The sequence below is a fragment of the Sus scrofa genome, chromosome 9 (assembly GCF_000003025.6).
Source record: "Sus scrofa isolate TJ Tabasco breed Duroc chromosome 9, Sscrofa11.1, whole genome shotgun sequence".
Taxonomy (NCBI): Eukaryota; Metazoa; Chordata; class Mammalia; order Artiodactyla; family Suidae; genus Sus; species Sus scrofa.
This window is the reverse complement of record NC_010451.4, coordinates 136188267-136209963: the sequence shown is the minus strand read 5'-3', so window position 1 is coordinate 136209963 and position 21697 is coordinate 136188267. Positions and strand designations below refer to the sequence as shown.

Sequence of the window (21697 nt, the reverse complement as noted above, 5' to 3'; positions counted from 1 at the left end):
GGGAAAAATGCTTACTTTTGCGTGGAGGACTTGTAAAATGAGTCTTTTGCGCTGTATTTCTTGTTCGGTTGCACGAGTGTATCTCCATCATCCTAGAAGGGGTAAATAAGAAGTTTAAAAGAGCAGATATAAATGAGAACTGTAATGTTTTCTATTTGCCATGCTTTATTTTTTCCCTTTCAGCTTTTTTTCTTCTTTCAAAGCACCTCTTGGATGAAACAGATTTAAATAGTTTCCCTCTATTGCCTTGGAAATTTACATTCTGTGTATATAGTCTCTTAATGATTAAATTAAAATTTAATAATTAGATATTATTTACTCTTACTCTTATCTTTTTAATCTTTCCCTTTCTTATTTTTGGCTTGTTTTTAGTTTCTTAAGATTGAAATTTATGTAATTAATTTTAGACCTTTCTTGTTTCCTAATAAGCACACAAAAGACGACTTTTTCCTTCCTAGCAGAGGTTGAACTTCTTTACACCAAATTTGTTGTTTTATTTTCACCATTCAGTTTAAAGTATTTTCTGATTTCTCCTGTGATTTTCTCTTTGATTCATGGGTTATTTAGATTTGTAGTGTTTAATTTAAAAATATTTGATGTTTTCCTAGACATATTACAGCTATTATTTATTTTTAATTTAACTCTGTGGTGGTTAGAGGACATATATAGTAAATTATAGTCATTGATGTTGAATGCAAAACCAATTGTGCAATCCTGGAATATCCCCACTTACTCATGATTCATTATCTTTTTTTTCTTTGTCTTTTCAGGGCCACACCCGAAGCACATGGAAGTTCCCAGGCCTAGGGGCTGAATTTTAGCTGTAGCTGCTGGCCTGGACCACGGCCACAGCAAAGCCAGATCCTTAACCCACTGAGTGAGGCCAGGGATCAAACCTGCATCCTCATGGATACTAGTCAGATTCGTTTCTGCTGCATCACGATGGGAACTCCCATTATCTTTTTTATATATTGTCAAATTCAAGTTAGTAAACTGTTGCTAAAGACTTTTTTGGTCTATTTATGGATATGTTAGATTGTAATTTTTGTTGTAAATTTTTTTCGTATTCTGGTGACAGGATTCTTTTGTCCTCAAAAGAAGATACTCTGGCATCAGCCATACAAATATCTTCTTAGATCAGTCTCCCAAGACATTAGAAATAAAAACAGTGGGACTTAACCAAACTGACAAGCTTTTGCACAGCAAAGGAAACAAACAAACAAACAAAAAAGACAACCTACAGAATGGGAGAAAATAGTTGCAAATGATGAAACCGATAGGGCTGAATCTTCAAAATATACAAACAGCTCATACAATTCAACAGCAAAAAAGCAAACAACTCAAATGAAAAATGGGCAGAAGACCTAAATAGACATTTCTCCAAAGAAGACATACGGATGGCCAACAGGCATATGGAAAAATGCTCAACATCATTAATTATTAGAGAAGTCCAAATCAAAACTGCAGTGAGGTACCACCTCACACTAGTCAGAATGGCCATCATTAGTAAGTCCACAGATAACAAATGCTGGAGAGGGTGTGGAGAAAGGGAACCCTCCTGCACTGTTGGTGGGAATGTAAATTGGTACAATCACCATGGAAAACAGTATGGAAGTACCTTAGACAACTATACACAGAACCACCATATGACCCAGCAACCCCACTCCTGGGCCTATACCTGGACAAAATTTTCATTCCGAAATATACGTGCACCCCTACGTTCACTGCAACACTATTCACAGTAGCCAAGATATGGAAACGACCTAAATGTCCATCGACAGATAAATGGATTAAGAAGATGTGGTATATATACACAATGGAATACTACTCAGCCATAAAAGAACAAAATAATGCCATTTGAGCCAACATGGATGGAACTAGAGACTCTCATACCAAGTGAAGTAAGCCAGAAAGAAAGACAAATACCACATGATATCCTTACATGTGGGATCTAAAATATGGCCCAAATGAATGTATCTATAGAGTAGAAACAAACTCACTGACATAGAGAAGAGACTTGTGGTTGCCAAGGGACGGGGGAGGGAGCGGGATGGACTGGGATGAACAGATGGAAACTATTTCATGTGGAGTGGATAAGAAATGAGGTCCGGCTGCATAGCACAGGGAACTATGTCTAGTCACTTGTGATGGAACATGACGGAGAATAATACGACAAAAAGAATTATATATATATATATATATATATATATATTTATTTATTTATTTATTTATCACTGGGTTACTTTGCTGTACAGCAGAAATTGACAGAACACTGTAAACTGACTATACTATTCTTTTAAAAAAAAGAATAATAGTTTTGTGTAATTCTTTCAAATTCGATACTATTTTTATGTTTCTTCGATTGGGCTAGCTAGGAATGCCAGGGTGTGGATGAGGTAAAGGAAGACGTTATTGCTTCACGCAGGTTACAAAGGTTACAACTATTTCGTTGTTCAATATTAACTCTGATTTACCTTTTATCTGATGTGAATTGAGGATAACTTTCAATTCTTTCCATCAATTTTTTTTTTTGCCACTGTCATGATGAGTACATGACTTTTCTGCTTTGACACAATTATGTTCGCTGATTTCCTAAAGTTAAGCAAATCTTACATTTCTGGAATAGACTCAAATGTATCACAATGTATTAAGCACGTGCTATATTGCTAGAGCCTAAACACGTGCATTTATCCTCGGTCTCTACCTGATACCTATCATTACTAATTTCTAGTTTAATTCAGTTTTGATCAGAGCATACTCTCGGTATAATTTCTATTATTTTAATTTATTTATGTCCCAGAAGATAATTTACCCTGGCGAACCCTCTGTGTGAATTGAAAAGAATTCCTATTCTACTATCGTTTTATGCATTAGACCAAGTAGGTCAGGTTAGTCAGTAATGTTATTATACCTTCTTTTTTATTTTTACAGTTTTATTGAAGTACGATTGATTTACAATGTTGTGATGATTTCTGCTATACAACCAAGTGATACAATGTTGTGATAATTTCTGCTGCACAACCAAGTGATACAGATGTATCTGTGCATATATATATACACACACACATTCTTTTTCAGATTCTTTTTGCACATAGATGAGCACAGAATGTTGGGTAGAGCTCCCCGTGCTATGCAGCAGGTCCCTGTTGGCCAGTAATTCCATAGACCACAATGTACATATATGGCAATTCCCAAATCTTCATCTTCACTTTTTTCTTGTCTATCTTTCTCTCAATTACCAAGAATGGAGTACTTAAATCTCTGAGAATAACTGTGGCTCCGACGTCAGTTCCATCAGTTTTTGCTTCGCGTGTGAGTTGGCATTAGGTGCAGGTACATTTTATAGAACGACCTCCTTTACCCTCATGACCTATCTCTGTTAAACCTTCTTGTTCTGATATCTCCTTTGTTTGGTATCATTACTGCTACTTCTGTTTTCTTAAACTACTTTTTGTGGAGTATACATTGTCCCATCTTAAATTTTATCTATTTCAAGGTAACATGGTTTTCTTGCAGTCAGAATATAATTGGGTACCGATATTTTATCCAAGGTAACAATTTCTGACTTTTAATTATATATAGTTAGATTCAATATAACAATTAACACAGTTTGGCTTAAATCTAGCTTTATTTACTGTTTGCTTCATCTGCTCTTTATTCTTTTTGAATTACTCTCTTTTGGATTAGTTGACATTTTTTTTTTCCTTTTTACAACTTGATTTTATTTCTGTCTATTGGCTTATTGAATTTTTTCTCTCTTCCTCCTTCCCTCCCTCCCCTCCCTCCCCGCCCTTCCTTCCTTCTTTCCTTTCTTCCTTCCTCCCTCCCTCCCTCCCTCCCTTCTTTCTTTCCTTCTATCATTGTCACTCTAGGATTTACAATATGCATCTTTAATTCTAGAGTTTACAGTAGAATATTACACCAGTTCATAAACAGTGTAAAAATTACAACAGCATAGCCTCATTTTCCTCCTGACACTCCCTCTGCTGCTGCTATACAGTTTACTTCTACTTATGCTATAACCCTTAAATACCTGTTATTACTGTTTCTTTAGAAGTCAGTGATATTTTAAATAACTTAAAAATAAAACGGTATTTCATTTTTACCCACATATTTACCCCTTCTGTTGACCTCACCTCCCTTTCATTGTGGAGATTCAAATTTCCATATCCTTTATTTTCTTCTAACAAACTTCTGTTATGTCTGCTAGCAATGCATTGTCTCAGCTTTGTTTTTCTGAAAATGTCCCTGTGTATTTTGCCTTTGTTTTTGAAATTTGTTACTACTGGTTAAAGTATTCTTAGTTTTTTTTTTTTTTTTTAATGTAAAATGTGTCTCCATTTCCTTCTGGCACAGATTCTGATAAGAAGCCTGCTGCCATTCTTACAGGCGCCTCTACACGTAATGTTCTCTTTTTCTCTCTATTTTAAAGTTTCCTCTTTATTACTGTTTTTCAGCAATGTGATTACTGTGCATAGTTTTATTTAGTATTCAGCTTGGCATGTGCTGAATTTCTCAGGACTGGAGATTTATAATTGTCATCACTTGGGAATAGTTTTGGCCATTATTTCCCCAAATATTTTTTCCCATCTTCCTTTTGTCCTGGGACTCCAACTACACGTGTGTTAGATGGCTTGATATTGTCCCACAGCTGATGGAGGCTTTATTAATTTCCTTCCTGTATTTCCTTTTGAACAGTTTCTACTTCTGCGTCTTTAATTTCACTTATCTTTTATCCTGTAGTGTCTAATCTGCTTCTAAAGTACCTGTGTACCTTTCATTTTAGACACTGTACCTTTCTCTAGAAGTCCTTTTGAGTCTTGTTTCTGGCATCCATCTTCCACTTCGCCATGGGGATGGTGCCCTCTGGCATCCAGATTTATGGACCACATCTGTAACAGCTGCCTGAACACGTTCCTGTCTGCTTGTTCCTTCATGTCTGTGTCTGATATTATTGACATACTTTTTCTCCTGGCTGTGAGGAATATTTTTCTTTTTCTTTGCATAAAAATGTTGTTTTATTGAGTGTCTGTTTTAGATTTTCATTTGTTGGTTGCCGGGACAGGTTTTATACTTTAAGTTGGTTTCTGTAACCAGCACAATGTTGAGTCACTGAAATCGGTTGCGTGCTTCTGAGGACTGCTTATGACCTCTGCTCATCAGAGTCCAGCGGAGCCGGTAGGAGAGGGCTAAGTAAGCCCGGCTACAAAGGTGACAGCCTTCCAGAGAGTCTGTCTAATACACTACATCCTGCAAAGTTTCTTCTTTCTCCTTTGTGGGGACGTGAGCTTCCCCTGCCCATGTGAGCTCTGCAAGAGCTGGTCTTTCCTCAGCTTTGGCGGTTTCCTCCGAGGGATGCACAGATCAGCCCTCTAAGGCCTGCGCACTCCCCCCCCCAGGTCTCCAGAGGCAGCTCTCTGTCGCTCCCTCCTCTCTGCAATCCTATTCTGCAGATTCTGCGACACTTATCCCCTCGCCACCCCCCACACCCAGAACTTCAATCTCTGGCTCCTCAAGTCTGTAAGAGCTTAAAGCCTTGTATGGATTCCCTTCCCTGGACTGTGATTGAGAAACTGTCTCCAGGCAGTAAGCTGGTCTCATGGTAGAAGTCATGTTATTTTCCTGCTCTTAGAGATCTCAGCGCTTCAGTAAGTTGAGCAGGTGTTATCTCCACGACTGCATTCATTTCTTTTGCTATATTTTCTCTCATACTTTTTTGGGGGGGAGGGGTTACTTTGCTGTCCATTTTCTACCTTTTTGAGAAGGGATTTTCATTCACCAAGAAGGCTGCTACTGGCATTTAACGGGGAGAAGCAAGGAATGCTGATAACAATACTTCATTGCACAAATGCCCCCACAGCAAAGAACTATTCAGCCCAAAACGTCAACTGTACCAAGGCTGAGAACTCCTGGTTTAATGTAGTCTTTTCATTCTTTTTCCATTAATTGCTTAATTCTTGTTCAGGGACCCCAATTATACATATATTGTTTTTTCTTTGCCTATCTTCCTTTTCAACCATTTTCACTTAGTTATTTTTAACTAATTCTTCATCATCTTTTTATTTCCTTGTGTGTTTTCCTGCTTTCTTCTATGTCCCTCAGTAAATTTTTATTTTAACTTCCTTTTCCTTGGTCATGATATAATTAGGTATTAATTTATGAATGAATTTTATTTCATTCATTTCACCTACAATTTTATTTGTAGTTAATTTCTAAATTTCTGTATGAAGACAGTTTTTCATATTCTCAAATGCTTGTTCGAAAATAAATAATTTACTTCGGAGTACTATAATTTTCAGTATTATAGTTGATTTGGGGAGGGATTTTCTTCACTAAAGTATTCTGATTCTTGGTTTTTGGTTTTATTAGAGTTTCTTGGTTTTTGGTTTTATTAGAGTTTCTGTGAAGGGATAGTCAGTTTTCCTGAACTCCTTTTGTGAATTTGGGGTGGTTTACAATCTTTGTAGTTCATTGGTGCCCTTGCTGTCAGTGTAGCAAAGTACAGTTTCTTTAATAAAGATTTTTTTTTCTTACCTTAATTCACTGTTACCGGAGGAGATGTATAATCTCCAACTAATTAATTCTTTTTGACTTTCGGGATTATAAATTTTCTTCTTTTTTCCCGCTACTAGCCTCTAAAAGGTCACTCTGCTTATTTTGATTTTCTCGTACATAATCAATTCCTTTCCGAGACGGCCATTCCAAATCACCTGTCCTTCCAATTCCTTTGCAAACTTAGATTGTGTATTTAAGTCTTAATTTAGTCTACTTATTAGTGTTTTTTTGTTGTTGTTTTTTACCAATTTTAAGCTGACTTCTGCCTACCATGTAATTTCTCCAAGAGTGTCTTCATTTACCAAAGAAGGGTTTTTGTTGAGAGCTTGAGACATGACTTTTTAGGATTTTGTGTCTTTTCTTTTTAACTTGCAGTAATTTGAAGTTCAGAATTTCTATCCTCTGATTATGTTGATGATAAAGTTTTTGTATACCATCCTTTATCTTGTTCTGCACTGTTCTTGATCCCTGGACTGGGAGCTACATAAGCCACAGGGTGGCCAAAAATGAAAAAAATATATATGTGTTTTTTATTTCCTTAATTTCTTATTTTATCTTTATTATATTTTCCCTTCAACTTAAAAAAATGTGTTTTTTTTCTTACTTTTTGAAGTGGAGGCCTGCTTAGTTCTTAAATTTTCAATACTGTTTTTCTGTTAAAATATGCGAAGATTATATATTTTCCTCCAGGTCACATTCTTACACATGTTGCTACAATACTTTTAATTGAAATATAATTGAGGTACAATATTATATGTTACAGGTGAACACTATAGTGATTTATAATTTTAAAAGTCATATTCCATTTATTGTTATAAAATATTGGCTACATTCTGTGTGTTGTATATTATTTTATTACTGTTCAAGATATTTCCTAGCTTCCTTTATGATGTCTTTGGCCCATAACTCATTCATAATATATTCATTATCTTTCCAAATATATGATTTTCTAGAGTGATTTGCTCTGTCATAATTGTTTTGTATCTAAAATATAGACTGCATAATTTAAAGCATTTAAAAAATTTAGACTTGTTTATGGCATAGCACATGGTAATTTTTATAAATGATCCTTGCAGAAAGATTTATTTATGTATGTCTACTAGGTCAGCTATTTTTTTTAAAGGATTTTTTTTTCCATTGTAGCTAGTTTATCGTGTTCTGTCCCTTTCCTACTGTACAGCAAGGTAGACCCAGTCACACATACATATAGACGTTCTTTTTTCTCACATTATCCGGCTCCATCATAAGTGACTAGATATAGTTCCCTGTGCTACACAGCAGGGGCTCTTTGCTAATCCATTCCAAAGGCAATAGTCTGCATCTATTAACGCCAAGCTCCAAATCCATCCCACTTCCTCCCCCTCCCCCTTGGCAACCACAAGTCTGTTCCCCATGTCCATGATTTTCTTTTCCGTGGAAAGGTTCATTTGCGCCATATATTAGATGCCAGACATAAATGATATCATAGGGTATCTGTCTTTCTCTTTCTGACACACTTCCCTAGTATGAGAGTCTTTAGTTCCATCCATGTTGCTGCAAATGACATTATTTGATCTTTTAATGGCTGAGTAGTATTCCATTGTGTACTTATACCACATCTTCTTAATCCATTCATCTGCCAATAGAAATTCAGGTTGTTTCCACGTCTTGGCTACTGTGCATAGTGCTGAAATGAACATACAGGTGCATGTGTCTTTTTTAAGGAAAGTTTTGTCCAGATATATGCCCAAGAGTGGGACTGCTGGGTCATACGGTAGTTCTATATTTAGTTTTTTGAGGTACCTCCATACTGTTTTCCATAGTAGGTGTACCAGCTTACATTCCCACCAGCAGTGCAGGAGGGTTCCCTTTTCTCCATACCCCCTCCAGCGTTGGTTATTTGTGGACTTATTATTAATGGCCATTCTGACTGGTGTGAAGTGGTACCTCATGTGGTGGAAAGGTTCCTGTGGTTTTGATTCGCATTCCTCTAATAATCAGTGATGTTGAGCATTTTTTCATGTGCTTTTTGGCCATCTGTATAACTTCTTTGGAGAAATGTCTACTCAGGTCTTTTGCTCATTTTTCAATTGAGTTGTGACTTTTTTGCTGTTGAGTTGTCTAAACCATTTGTATATTTTAGAGATTAAGCCCTTGTCAGTTGGTTCATTTGAAACTATTTTCTCCCATTCTGTAAGTTGTCTTTTTGTTTTATGGTTTCCTTTGCTGTGGAAAAGCTTGTCAGTTTGATTAGGTCCCATTGGTTTATTTTTGCTTTTATTTCCGTTGCTTTGGGAGACTGACCTGAGAAAACATTTGAAGGTTGATGTCAGAGAATGTTTTGCCTATGTTCTCTTCCAGGAGTTTGATGGTGTCTTGTCTCATATTTAAGTCTTTAAGCCATTTTAAGTTTATTTTTGTGCATGGTGTGAGGGTGTGTTCTAGTTTCATTGATTTGCATGCAGCTGTCCAGGTTTCCCAGCGATACTTACTGAAAACACTGTCTTTTTCCCATTTTATATTCTTGCCTCCCTTGTCAAAGATTAATTGACTGTAGGTGTCAGGGTTTATTTCTGGTTCTCTAGTCTGTTCAATTGGTCTGTATGTCTGTTTTGGTATCAGTACTGCTCTGTCTTGATGACTGTGGCTTTCTAACATTGCCTGAAGTCTGGGAGAGTTATGCTTCCTGCTTGGTTTTTGTTCCTCAGAATTGTTTTGGCAATTCTAGGTCTTCTGCGGTTCCATATAAATTTTTGGATTGTTTGTTCTAGTTCTGTGAAAAATGTCATGGGTAATTTGATAGGGATTGCAATGAATCTGTAGATTGCTTTGGGTAGTATGGCCATTTTTACAATATTAATTTTTCCAATGCAGGAGCATGGAATATCTTTCCATTTCTTTGAATCCTCTTTAATTTCCTCGATTAGTGTTTTATAGTTCTCAGCATATAAGTCTTTAACCTCCTTGGTCAGGTTTATTCCCAGGTATTTGATTTTTCTGGGTGCAATTTTAAAAGGTATTGTATTTTTGTATTCCTTTTCATTTTTGTTGGTGCTGGGCCGACACTGACAGCTGCTGCTGTTTCTGCTATGTCTGCATTACTTGTGTGTAACCATAACTACTCCTTAATGTACAGAAGAAAATGTGAGGGGATGCCTCAGGAAACCCCAGAACCAAAGCAGCGGATATAATAATTGTGTCTTCATATTGTTTCCATCCTATTCTGCTACATATCTGGGATTCCAAGTAAACATATGTTCTTCTTTTCCACTCTATCTTCTATGTTTCCTACTCTCACTTCTCTACTTTCCATTTTTTTTTTTTAAATTTGTGTGTCGTCTAGAGTGGTTTCCTCTCTATTATCTATAGTTTTCCAACTCTAACTGTGTCTACTCTGCTAATCCATCCATCTACCATGTTCTTGGTTTATTTTCTTTTTCAGTTCTGTTACTATATTTTCCCCAATTTTCTAATTTCACATTTTATAATTTATAACTTATTGACAAAAATTATGAGCTCATCTTTTTTTTCCCTTTTTGAATACTCTGTGCATATGTCTACTGTCTAGAAACAATTTGTTTCTCTTTTTGTTTTCTCTCATTTCTGTTCATTCTCATTCACAGTGTCCTTTCTCTTTATGTGTTTGGTTACTGCTGATGGTGTGTTAAACACGATATCTTAAAAGTTTTTGACAAAAATAATCTGAGACTTAGCAATTAATATATTATCTTCCTCCAAAGAAGTTTTGTTTGTCTCCTTCTGGATCCTGGGAAGGATAGTAATCTGGGATCACTGGAGCACCAGTTCAAGACTGGAAGTTCTCCCATTTATTGTGAAGCCAGCTGCAGTCTGTTCAAGGCGTTTGTACTATCAATTGACCCTTACTTCTTAAAAGAAGGCCTTCAGGAATTTAGCCCAAAGTAGTGGGTGGTTTTCAAAGACCAATTCCAATTTTGGATATTTTATTCCTGTGAGACTAGGAAGTGTTCAGTCAAAGTTTATTTCCCCTTCCTCTGAGGCCAAAGTGACCTAAGTGCTGGCTTAAATTTTAGAGTTCCTGACCTCACTGGCCCAGCAATTCATCTCCACCTTGTTAGATTTTTTTTCTTTTTATGGTCGCACCTGTGGCATATGTAAGTTCCCAGACTAGGGGCAGAACTGGAGCTGCACCTGAGACCTGCACATAATCACAGTAACATGAGATCCAAGCCACATCTGCGATGTACACTGCAGCTTGCCAGCGGTATCGGATCTTTAGCCCACTGAGCGAGGCCAGGGATCAATCCGCATTCTCACAAAGACAACCTTGGGTTCTTAACCCACTGAGCCACAGTAGGAACTCTTCTTAATAGCTTTGTGATGTTAAAAAAAATATTAATGCAGTTGTTTTTCCATTGGCAGTGTTGTCCCCTGTAACTTAGTTACCTTCTACTACTGGTAGTAAAATATTAAGATTTACTTTGTCATAAAAGCCTAAGCTTTTTAAAAATATAAATAAGTATGCTTATATGCTTTTGCATGACAAGCACCAACTTCAGAGTTCTAACTCTATTAAAATAGATAGCTAAGGAAAGCATGTAGCCTTTCCCTAAATTTACAGCCTTAGATGGAAAAAAAAGACATAAATGCCTTCCATTTCTTATAATGGTCCCTTTCATGTGCTCTCACAGGACACTGCTGAGGAGCAATGGATTCTTAGAAGAATGTGGAGATGGAGTAAGTGAACCCAATAAATTCAAATTTTCTTTTCCCTTGTAACTGAATTCTGTATTTTATGCAAAATTTAGAAGAGCTCAAAACAGGCCAAATCTCCCGCATTCCAATGCCATGATTTTCTTACCGAGAAAAATACATAAACAAGGAAAGCCGTGAGGCCCTGGCCTGGGCAAACGGCATCTTGAGTAAAGGAGGCCCTGGTGACATTTGTTTTGAATGACCTTTCTGTTCCACAGCCCTAGTACAATCGACGATTTGTGGGAGGTATGCTCCCTTCCTCTTTGTGGTAAGATTACAAAAGCCATTGGCAAAGGGAGAGGTGGGAAAAGAGAGAAAAGAAGAAATCAGTCCGAGTCTCTTAACTACAGATAAATTATCAGGCAGATCAGCTTTAGGAAGTACATATAAGTTACAGAAATGGAAATTGATTCCTTGAAAGTATCCATATCTCTACTGCTAATAGGCATGGGGTTTCTTTTTGGGGTGATAAACATTTTCTAAAATTAGATTTTGGTAATGGGTATACAATTCTGTGAATACCCTGAAAAAACAAAAACAAACACTGATTTGTTTCAACTCAAAATTTACTTCAAACGGGTAAATCTGATGGTGTGTAAAATGTACCTAAATAGAGCTGTTTTCTTTTTTAACCTTGCCGAATCTAGGTATCCCTTGAAGAGTCTTCAGGTAATCCAAATGCCAAGGGTTCAGAGCCTACAAAATCCACATGGGATAATGATTCAGAAAGATATCCAGGGTTAAAGTTTGATCTTATATTTACTACCCTTGTGGTCAAAAGCCAGTTACTTAACATCACTGGACCTCAGCTTTCTCACACAATAGGGGCTAACAACACTATCGTGTCCAGAAGCAAAGGCTGAAACACAGTTTTTCATCATTTAATACATGGCGGGGGTGCTTGGGGTGAAGAGTAGGATGGGACAAGGAAAAGAAGCTAATGAGAATGTGGTGTCAGCTGAAGACTTGCTTTATTCTGTTTCTTCAAGGATGTCCACCATTGGCCAAAGTCTGAGGGGTCAGTGTGGGAGGGTGCAGTGTCCAGCTGGTGGCTTCCAGGCATTTAGTGGCCATTAGTCACTGCTACAGGGGAGGGTGCACTTGCCAGTAGAGGGGGTCTGGGTTGGGCACTAATCATCTAGAACTCACCCTGTTCCATGAGGTTTTTGTTTGGATGATACAAGATAATGCGTAATATACAATGACTGTGAACTTTGCACAGTGCCTGGCACATAAGAAGTACTTTATACACAGTAACTATTCTTGACGGGGCACAAAATATCAAATCCACAGACAACGAAATAAACTGATGACAAATATTATAGAACACTACCAAGCAAGAAAGTCTTACTGTACTTGTTGCTTCCTCGTCAAATGTATACGGGTGATGTGTTGAATATTCTTCATGGTGAGTTCGTAAAGGAGTAACTTTCACTGGGCTTGTCCAACCTAAACGCAAAAATGTATGTGCTTTGGGTACAAACAAAATACATACATACCAAATGCCACAGAAACTTCTTTTACCACCAGAAACATTGCCCATTAGAAAACTAAACTGTGGGGTGTTACTTTTCAGTGGGGTATCTAACAGCTTTTCTCAGTAGTGCAAACAGAACAGCTCTGGATTTACGTGTTAGAGTAATTACAGTAGTGTAGAATTGTTATTTGTTATTGTTGGAAGAGATCTCTTGGGTACCATGAATCTGTCTATGGTGTAGACATGATGGGGATAGTGGAGACACAAAGGTGTTAATTACTAGGTAAATAATTCACCCGATGATACAGGAGACTAGCAAACATAAAAGCTGCCTTAGCACAAATGTGGGCAGATGAATATGTAAAGATGGAAGACAGGTTTTCTGGTTTTGCGGTGCTGGTGAACAACTGGAGAGACATATGTGGAAGCAGATCTTCGATACAACGTGGGGACTATAATAACAGTTGAGCTCTGAGTGCGGTGGGAGTGCAGGCGGGACATGTAATCCAGCCAGACTGTAGGGAGCCAGCGACATCCTCCTGGATGTAAGGCCTGCTCTCATCTTGACAACTGAGTAGGGCTCAGATAACAAAGGGAGGTGGAAGAAGAGTCATTCCAGGCAAGGGAACAGTATGGGCAATGGTCGGCCCACCCTGTGAGAGCAACGCCAATGTTGATAAGAAATTACTGATGGCGGGTATGGCTCTACCATGAGAGGGTGGCCAGGGAGGATGAACAATGAGGCAGGAACAACCTAACCCAGGGAGACTGCCCTTGGAAAGCTTTAATCATAGAGATTGGTAGCGTCTGCAAACTACTCTGGTTTGGACAGGGGACTAACGTGGGTGAAGACAAAGCTTGTACATAGAGAGCTGCTTCCTACCCCATGGGGGCTTCCGACTTGGTCCTCTACTTTTAGATTTGGCTCACGAGTTACTCCAACTCAAAGAAGTAACCACAGTGCTGCAGTTTGGGAGATGTTCAAACACAAGTAAAGTGAATTGCCTGAGGGTCTAAGATAACACAGGAGCACAGGGTCACCATGAGCCCCCCCCTTCCCCCCCGCCCCAGCTGGCGGAGCTGCCTAACAGACTACGCACATCTTGGCTTAACAGTGGACATCTTTCTGGCTCAGGCACCAGTGTGACTTCATGAATTGTTTGACCCCCTTAATGATCACTGTCAAGAGCTGTGAAAACCACAATTGATGTATTTAAAGAAACTGACAAATTTCTGGCATGTGGTTTACATTTATTACTGATGAGTAGCTGTAACATTATTAGTATCTATAGTAGTAATATAGTAACATCATTTTCATAATGTTGAAGACGAGTCAGTCCACAGTTGACTCAGACACTCAGGACAGACTCTGCAAAGGGAAGTGGCACGTGAGGGGTGGAAAACGGTGGACCTCGGTGGACCGTGAAGGGAGTTAGAGACAGGAGAGTGTGAGAAGGCCTTGACACCGCCTTACTGACTGAAATGGAGCAGGGCATGTGAAAAGACTAGGAGCAGTCTGTGCCCCTGGCTGCCAGAGAGCAAGGAGGCAGTGCCTCAGATGTGAGGAACTGAATTCCGCACAATCTGAATGAACTTAAAAGCAGATTTTTTCCCCCAGACCCTCCAGAGATGAACAAAGAGGATATGAACAAAGAGCATTGTTGGATCTTGAATAGAAAACCCAGTTAAGCCTGTCCAGGCTTCTGACTCACAAATTTGTAAGAAATGGGTTTTGTTTAAATCTGCTAGGTTGGTGGGAGTTTGTTACAGAGGCTGAGATGAGAGGCCAAAGCAGAGTGAGAGAGGTGGCTGTGAATTCCATGATCATTTTGATTCTAAGAAACATAATTATGTCTATGACTTAGTTGGCCAAAGAAAACCCTCCAGAAGACTCTCATGCCAATAGCAGCAATATGGCACTTTGTGCTACCCACTGATTTGAAGCCATGCTAGCAGCTGCTTAGGAAAAAAAAATTAGAAAAACAAGAAAACTAAAGTCTTGATTTTAAGCTAGAGTAGAAGAAAGTGTCAGCGCAATGAATTACAACCAATATCTCAGGTATATGTCATCTAAGTATGATGATGTCTTTTTTTCTTTTTTTTTTTTTCTTTTAAACTTGTTTCCATATCTACTGGTGCAAAATACACAACCCCAAACTAGTATTTTAAAACAACTGCTCATCATCTCCCGGTATTATGAAGTGCCCTATGTCCTATGGCAAAGCTCGGATAGCTAGAAAGGTCCATAATGACCCCTCACTCATGTGGTGCAAGCTGGTGTTGACTTATGTGGGAGCTTAGCTGGACTTAATGACCTAATGCCTTGTTATTTATTTTTTTCCTATGGGCCTAGGTTGGGTCTCTCAGAAAACAGGGACTGAAACTCCAGGGGAATAATCTCAAAAGTACTAACCCCAAAGTGCCAGTAATTTCTGTGCCTCCAGTGGCATCATATTTGCCAACAGCTTACCTGCCAGAGCCACTCCTGTGTTCAAGCCCACAGTCAAAGTGAGAAGGAAACGGACCTCAGTTCACCACAGGAGAAGGAGCAGGCATATGAAGGAAGGGGTGAACTGCCAAAAGCCATTTTAGGGAATAGCTATTACACACCTCTCTTTCATAACCCATACTCTCACCTTAGCAGTTTCATGCCACCAAACAAACATCAAGTCTTTGGTCAAGGAAAGCATGGTAGCATTTCCTCATTTATTAGAGATTTAACATGTTTAAAACTGTGATCATATTTTTACCATGAATGGGTTTTATGTGTAATTCATCAAATTGTGTTAATTTGGAGAGGTCTACTATAAACACTATTTTCCCATAGACCCTATTATTTTTATTATAAAGAATTTCTAAAATATGGTGCTTTTAAAGAACTAAAAACTAAACAAAAGATTCAAGGACTGTAGTTCCCGTTGTGGCTTGGTGGTTAATGAATCCAACTAGGAACCATGAGGTTGCGGGTTTGATCCCTGGTCTTGCTCAGTGGGTTAAGGATCCAGTGTTGCCGTGAGCTGTGGTGTAGGTTGCAGACGCAGCTCGGATCCTGTGTTACTGTGGCTTTGGCATAGGCTGGTGGCTACAGCTCCAATTAGACCCCTAGCCTGGGAACCTCCATATGCTGTGGGCGTGGCCTTAGAAAAGACAAAAAAAAAAAAGATTCAAGGACTATTTGATGTATTTTTTATAAATTTATGTGTTATCTCTCCTCTAATGGTTATAGATAGAGTCTTTTTTTAATATCTAAAACACCCTTTGTTAGAAGTCTCTCCTCAGTTTTTTTTTCTCAATCTATAAAAAGGGAGGTCAATTATGTTGCTCTTTTCAAAGAACAAACTTTAGGTTTAGTTTATTTTTTAGTTGTTTTTATATTCTCTATTTTATTTATATGAACCAAACATCTGAAATTCAAAATATATAATACAGATATTGACAGAATTGAAGCGAGAAAGAGCCCTACAACAATAGTTGGAAATTTTAGTACTCTACTTTCAATAATGGATAGAACGACCAGACAAAGATCAGTAAGGAAATAGAGGACTTGAACAATTTCACCGAACAGACATATACAGAACCCTCCGACCAATGGAATACCCAAGCAGAATACATGTTTTTCTCAGGTGCACATGGAACATTCTCTAGAATAGACTATATTGTAGGCCACAAAGCAAGTCTTAGTAAATTTAAAAGGACTGAAAAGACAAAATACATTTTCTGATCACAAGAGAATGAAAGTAGAAATTGATAAAAATGGAATAAAACTAAAAATCAATATTGGGAAATTAAACAGCATACGTCTAACCAATAGGTCAAAGAATAAATAACATGGGAAATTAGAAATCATCTTGAGACAAATGAAAACAAAAACATAAATTTAGGGGTTTAGCAAAAGTAGTGCTAAGAGCAAAACTTATATACATAAGGGCTTACATTAAAGAAGATCTCAAATCAATAACCTAAACTTACACCTTAAGGATTTCGAAAAAGAACAAACTAAACCCAAAGCTAGCAGAAAAAAGAAAATAATTAAGATCAGGCCAGAGATACACAAAATAGAGAACAGAAAAATAGGGAAAATCAATGAAAGCAACAGTTGGTTCTTACAGAGATCAATAAATTGACAAACATTTAGCTATGCTGAATCAGAGAAAAAGAAAGAAGGCTCTAATAGTTAAATCACAAACGAAAGAGGAGACATTACAACTGGTTTTTGTTGGAGGAGGTCACTGAGAGGATGTCCATGAGCTGAACTCAGGAAATCAGAGGCTCCTCACCCCCTCTGCTCTTTTTGGAATGTATGTTCAGCCCACAATTTCCACAGTAGGAGCTGTCTCAAGGACACAGCCTTGAGAGAGTAATGTATTGTTGATTCTATCTGGGCAGGATACATGACTGAACCCTGTTAGGTCCTCTAGGTAAACTTTTAAGAAGGTGGCAGGCCGGTATGGAGATCTACTCATCCTGTGGCCATCCAAGACAAGCATCATAAGTAACTTCCGTTGTTTATTCAACCTGCCACCTACCAATGTGGAGTGTCTGCCTCTTTCTTCAGTCTCTCCCTGCCCTCTGAGTACAGGCGCCAGTTTTAGATTTTGCCCTGAGGTTTTTCCAACCAACAATTTTACAAAATAAAAAGGATTAGAAGAAAGTATTATGGACAGTTGTAGACCAAATAATTCTATAACCTACATGAAATGGACAAGTTCCTAAAAACACATAACCTACCAAGATTGAATTGTGAAGAAAGAGAAAATATAAACAAACCTATAACTAATAAGGACACTGAATCAGTAACTAAACCTCCCAACAAAGAAAAGCCTGGGATTAGATGCCTTCACTGGTCCATTCTACAAAATATTTAGAAAAGAGTTAACACCAATCCTCTTCAAGCTCTTCCAAAAAAACGTGAACATTTCCAAACTCATTCCCTAAGGCCAATCTTACCCTGATACCAAAGACACTACAAGAAGTTACAGACCAATATCCTAATGAATACTGATACAAAAATCCTCAAAATACTAGAAAACAGAACTTAACACACACTTGAAAGGATGATACACCATGGCCAAATGGGGTCTATATATATATATTTTTTTTTTTTGCTTTTTTTTAGGCCCACACCAGCAGCGTATGGAGTTCCCAGGCTAGGGGTCGAATTGGAGCTGTAGCTGCCAGCCTACACCACAGCCACAGCAACGTGGGATCCAACCCACGTCCTCATGGATACTAGTCGGATTTGTTTCTGCTGCACCACAACAGGACCTCTGGGGTCTATTTCTTGAATGCAAGTAACTATAATTGCGCATTATTGGAGCAGTCACTATGGAAAACAAAATGGCTGGAATTTTCTGCTTACAAGCAAAGTGGCATACTTGTCTAAAATAGAACTACAATCAGTAAGGTTTCAATTCCTTTAAATACGTGTTCTTGACAGTGACTATTATTATATATTGCAACATCAGCAAAAGATTAAACTCAAGCTCCTTTCTTGACAGATTAGAAAATCACATAAGTTTGGAATCAGTGAAAAATACATTGTGTCCGTGACCTGAGCTCATCAGTGGGTCCCTCAATGTGCAATGCATTTGCTTCTCAGTTACACCCACTGTCTAGATGGTATTTCCAATGGACTGTAGAAGAATTACTTCTTAAAATAAGTTGTTCAACGTCTTTATTATTTACATAACTTCCAAACTAAGAAATTTCCCCAAGCCCACCTGCTGAGGTCATAACTGAGAGAGCACATTAAAAGCGTAACTCTTACCTTATGCTTATCTCTCACAACATTGCTCTTTCTAGTTCAAAAGTGGGTATCTGGAGTGTGGGGTTAGGGAGCACTGTCTCGTGGGCTTTTTGTTTCCATTACCTTTGCCTTTTTCTCACTCTCTTCCTGGTTCCAAGTGCCTGCGGCCTCTCTTTATGGAGGAGCAGCTAGAACCAATGTTTCAAAAAAATGGTGACATAAGGTTCCTCCACACAAAGTCTCCCTAGGCCTCTGGTCTGTGGCTGGGGGCTGAAAAGGAGTGGTGAAGCGGGTGGAGCCCCCTAAGGCTGTAAGGCTACAGCTCTGGAGCATCTCTTGCAATAGCCTTTGGCCTTTTCCTTTTCATATGCTCAAACCTGTTAATCTCTCTCCACTCCCCACCTGCCAGACACATTTCCAAACAGCTGCCTGCAGCTTTCCTTTGGAAGTGCTGCTCACCACTTCTGGCACACTTGTGACACTCTGGGAGGTCTTAGGTAGGAATCATGTGGTGCGTTTATCAGTATGTAGTCATCAATCCTGCCTCCAGGGCTGTGGTGGAGTTACTCATGCAGGGGTTGTCTATCTTCAGCTCCTGTTCTTACTAGACTCCCCAATTTACTTTCAACTCTTTTCCCGTTTTATTTCAGCCCCCATAACCTAACTCTTTGATAATCATCAGCAGATTTATTTTTTCAAGGGAGAGAGATATGGAGGCATGATATGCAATGATTGGAGTTAAACATAAATTTCATTGAGGCAAAATTAGATTATCTGTATGTTTAGAATAAATGATCTGATATAGACATTGTGTTGCCACTTATACTAATGAATGCACTTTTTGCAAACCAACTATTTTTTTTTTTACAAATAGGTTTACAAAAGGCTTATCATTCTCACTACTTTTTGTTTACAATCTGTAATTTAAATGAAAGAATTCCTTATTCAGTTCTTTACAATTTTATGTTAAATTAACTGCTAAATACTGAATCTTATATCCATGCTCTTCTTCCTCCTTCGAATGTTTAAAAATTACAAAGCCCATGTCACTTTATTTACCTCCAAGTCTTGCTCTGATGGAAACGTCTGGTACTGCCCTCGAATTCCATCTCCTGTCCTGTTTTAGTTCTTCGAATAAAAGGTTTTTCCTTTTTAATGTCGTCTGAAATCCTGTGTCGGGCCTGGGAACTTGATGTTGAGGTTTCACATCACTGAAATCCACCAGGCTTGGTATGGCTCTGCCAACGCCAGGCTTTAAGTCGGCATCACCACCAGGACTCAAGAACCCTGAACAGGAGTCACCTAAAGGTACATCATCCCGAAGGGGGAATAACGGATAATCCGGTCCATAGGGCGGGGGATAAGGATAGTGTAAGTGATAGTCGGGCAGTGCTGAAGGGGGATAAGGGTGAAATTTAAGAAAAGCAGGGTTGCATTTCTTCTCAATTCTGCCATAGTCATGTCTGTCCTCAACCCCTTTCACAAAAGGCATGTTCAGTTTCCTTAAGAGATCACGGTGGTGTGGGTAATCTACATTCTCCACAGCCCTTGCCCTTGACAGGAAGGACCCTTCAGAGATACTTATCTTCCCAGGTGTGTGCTGTGAATCCATATCCATGGCCGTCCTCTGTAAAATTTTGGATGACTCTGTATTAAGCGCCTCTGGTACGCCCTTGATCAATAAAACTCTTCTATTTCTAATCACCGAGGATTGGTTAATCTAATACAGTTACTCATTTGGCTTTCTCAAAATAAGTAGGTTTTTGTTTTGTTTTTTAATTTTTAAGGTAAATGCATATTCTCCACCAAAGGAAATACATATAGGTCAGTAAGGGACCAGAACCAGAAAATATAACAGAACCCATGTTGCTTGGCAACGATTAGAACCGTAATACACTGGACCTTTTACTATATACATCATAATTTAATTCTTAAGAAAAACAGAAACAGCCTTGTTAGGAATGTCTCCACAATAGTTTTCTCATCAATGCTTAGGAAACTGTGCTCATTTGTTATTTTTAATTTTTCCATAAGTTGATATGGTATGGGTAAATGATATTAGTAAAGGGTGGCAGTTAATGAAATGAGAATACACATTTTTTAAAGTACATCTCTATATACTTTAAGTATTTATGTCATAAATATAACTTACAAAACATGTACTTAAATATAAATTTTTTTTTTGTCTTTTTAGGGCCGCACCCATAGCATATGGAGGTTCCCAGGCTAGGCGTCGAATCCGAGCTACAGCTATTGGCCTACACCACAGACACAGCAACGCCAGATTCAAGCCTCATCTGCAACCTACACCACAGCTCACGGCAACGCCGGATCCTTAACCCATTGAGCGAGGCCAGGGATCGAAGCCTCAACCTCATGGTTCCTAGTCAAATTGGTTTCCGCTGTGGCACAACAGGAACTCCCCCTCAGTAAGGTTCTTAAATTCATTTCAGGACTACAAAAAATAGCAGGTATTAGCTCACATGCAAAAAAAAAAAAAAAAAAATAGGTCATCAATATACTGTTCATATAAAAGCTCATTCCAATGAGATAACTTGGTCTTGCATGAACGCTACCAAAGAAATTCCAGATAGGAGAATTTGGGCACACGAGCTCACACCATCCCCACTGGAGTAAAAGTAAACAAATATGAATAAATAAACAGACAGACCTACCTTCTTTCTGATTTTAGGAGTTAGCTTTCCACCTTTAGAATCACACTTCTCATTACCTAAGAGCTCCAATATCACAGCTGATTCTCAGGTTAAACATTAGAAAGTGACACAGCAGACCACGGCAGGAGAGACTGATGATCTGAAGCAAATTCTCGATGACAGAAAACCCAGATTTCAGGATTCAGCATGTCTGAATAGTCCTCTCCATCCTTTATTCTTTAGAAGTCCATGGTCCAAAGTTCATTTGGTAAAAATCCTATGTGCAGGTTTACTTGCTTATAAAAATTAAAAGTATTTTTAGCAGAATATATACCTGGACAAATATAGTGACTGACTGGGCACTATTCAGTAAAATACGTTTCCTAGGAGTGCTCAAAGCAACTGCAGGACTTTAACCAAAATGCTGGCTGGATCTAAATCATTCAGGTCTCTTTTTATGAAACATGCCTGAAAAGGTTAAATTTAATTTGGGATTTTATATAGATTAGGAAGAATTTCTAAATAAGCGACTCTACTCAGTGGAATAAAATG

General features: G+C 38.3%; 1 protein-coding gene across 2 annotated transcripts in view; it reads right to left on the bottom strand.

Moving 5' to 3' along the window:
- C9H7orf72 (chromosome 9 C7orf72 homolog) overlaps positions 1–20729 on the bottom strand; it is a 34766-nt gene extending 14037 nt beyond the window's left edge. For both annotated transcript variants that reach the window (XM_021063908.1, XM_021063909.1), the window contains exons 1-3: positions 19551–20729; positions 12620–12717; positions 16–92 (exon numbers count right to left, since the gene is read on the bottom strand). In XM_021063908.1, coding sequence (XP_020919567.1) covers positions 16–92; positions 12620–12717; positions 19551–20109 — 734 coding nt within the window. In that variant the 5' untranslated portion in view covers positions 20110–20729. The remainder of the gene's footprint in view (positions 1–15; positions 93–12619; positions 12718–19550) is intronic.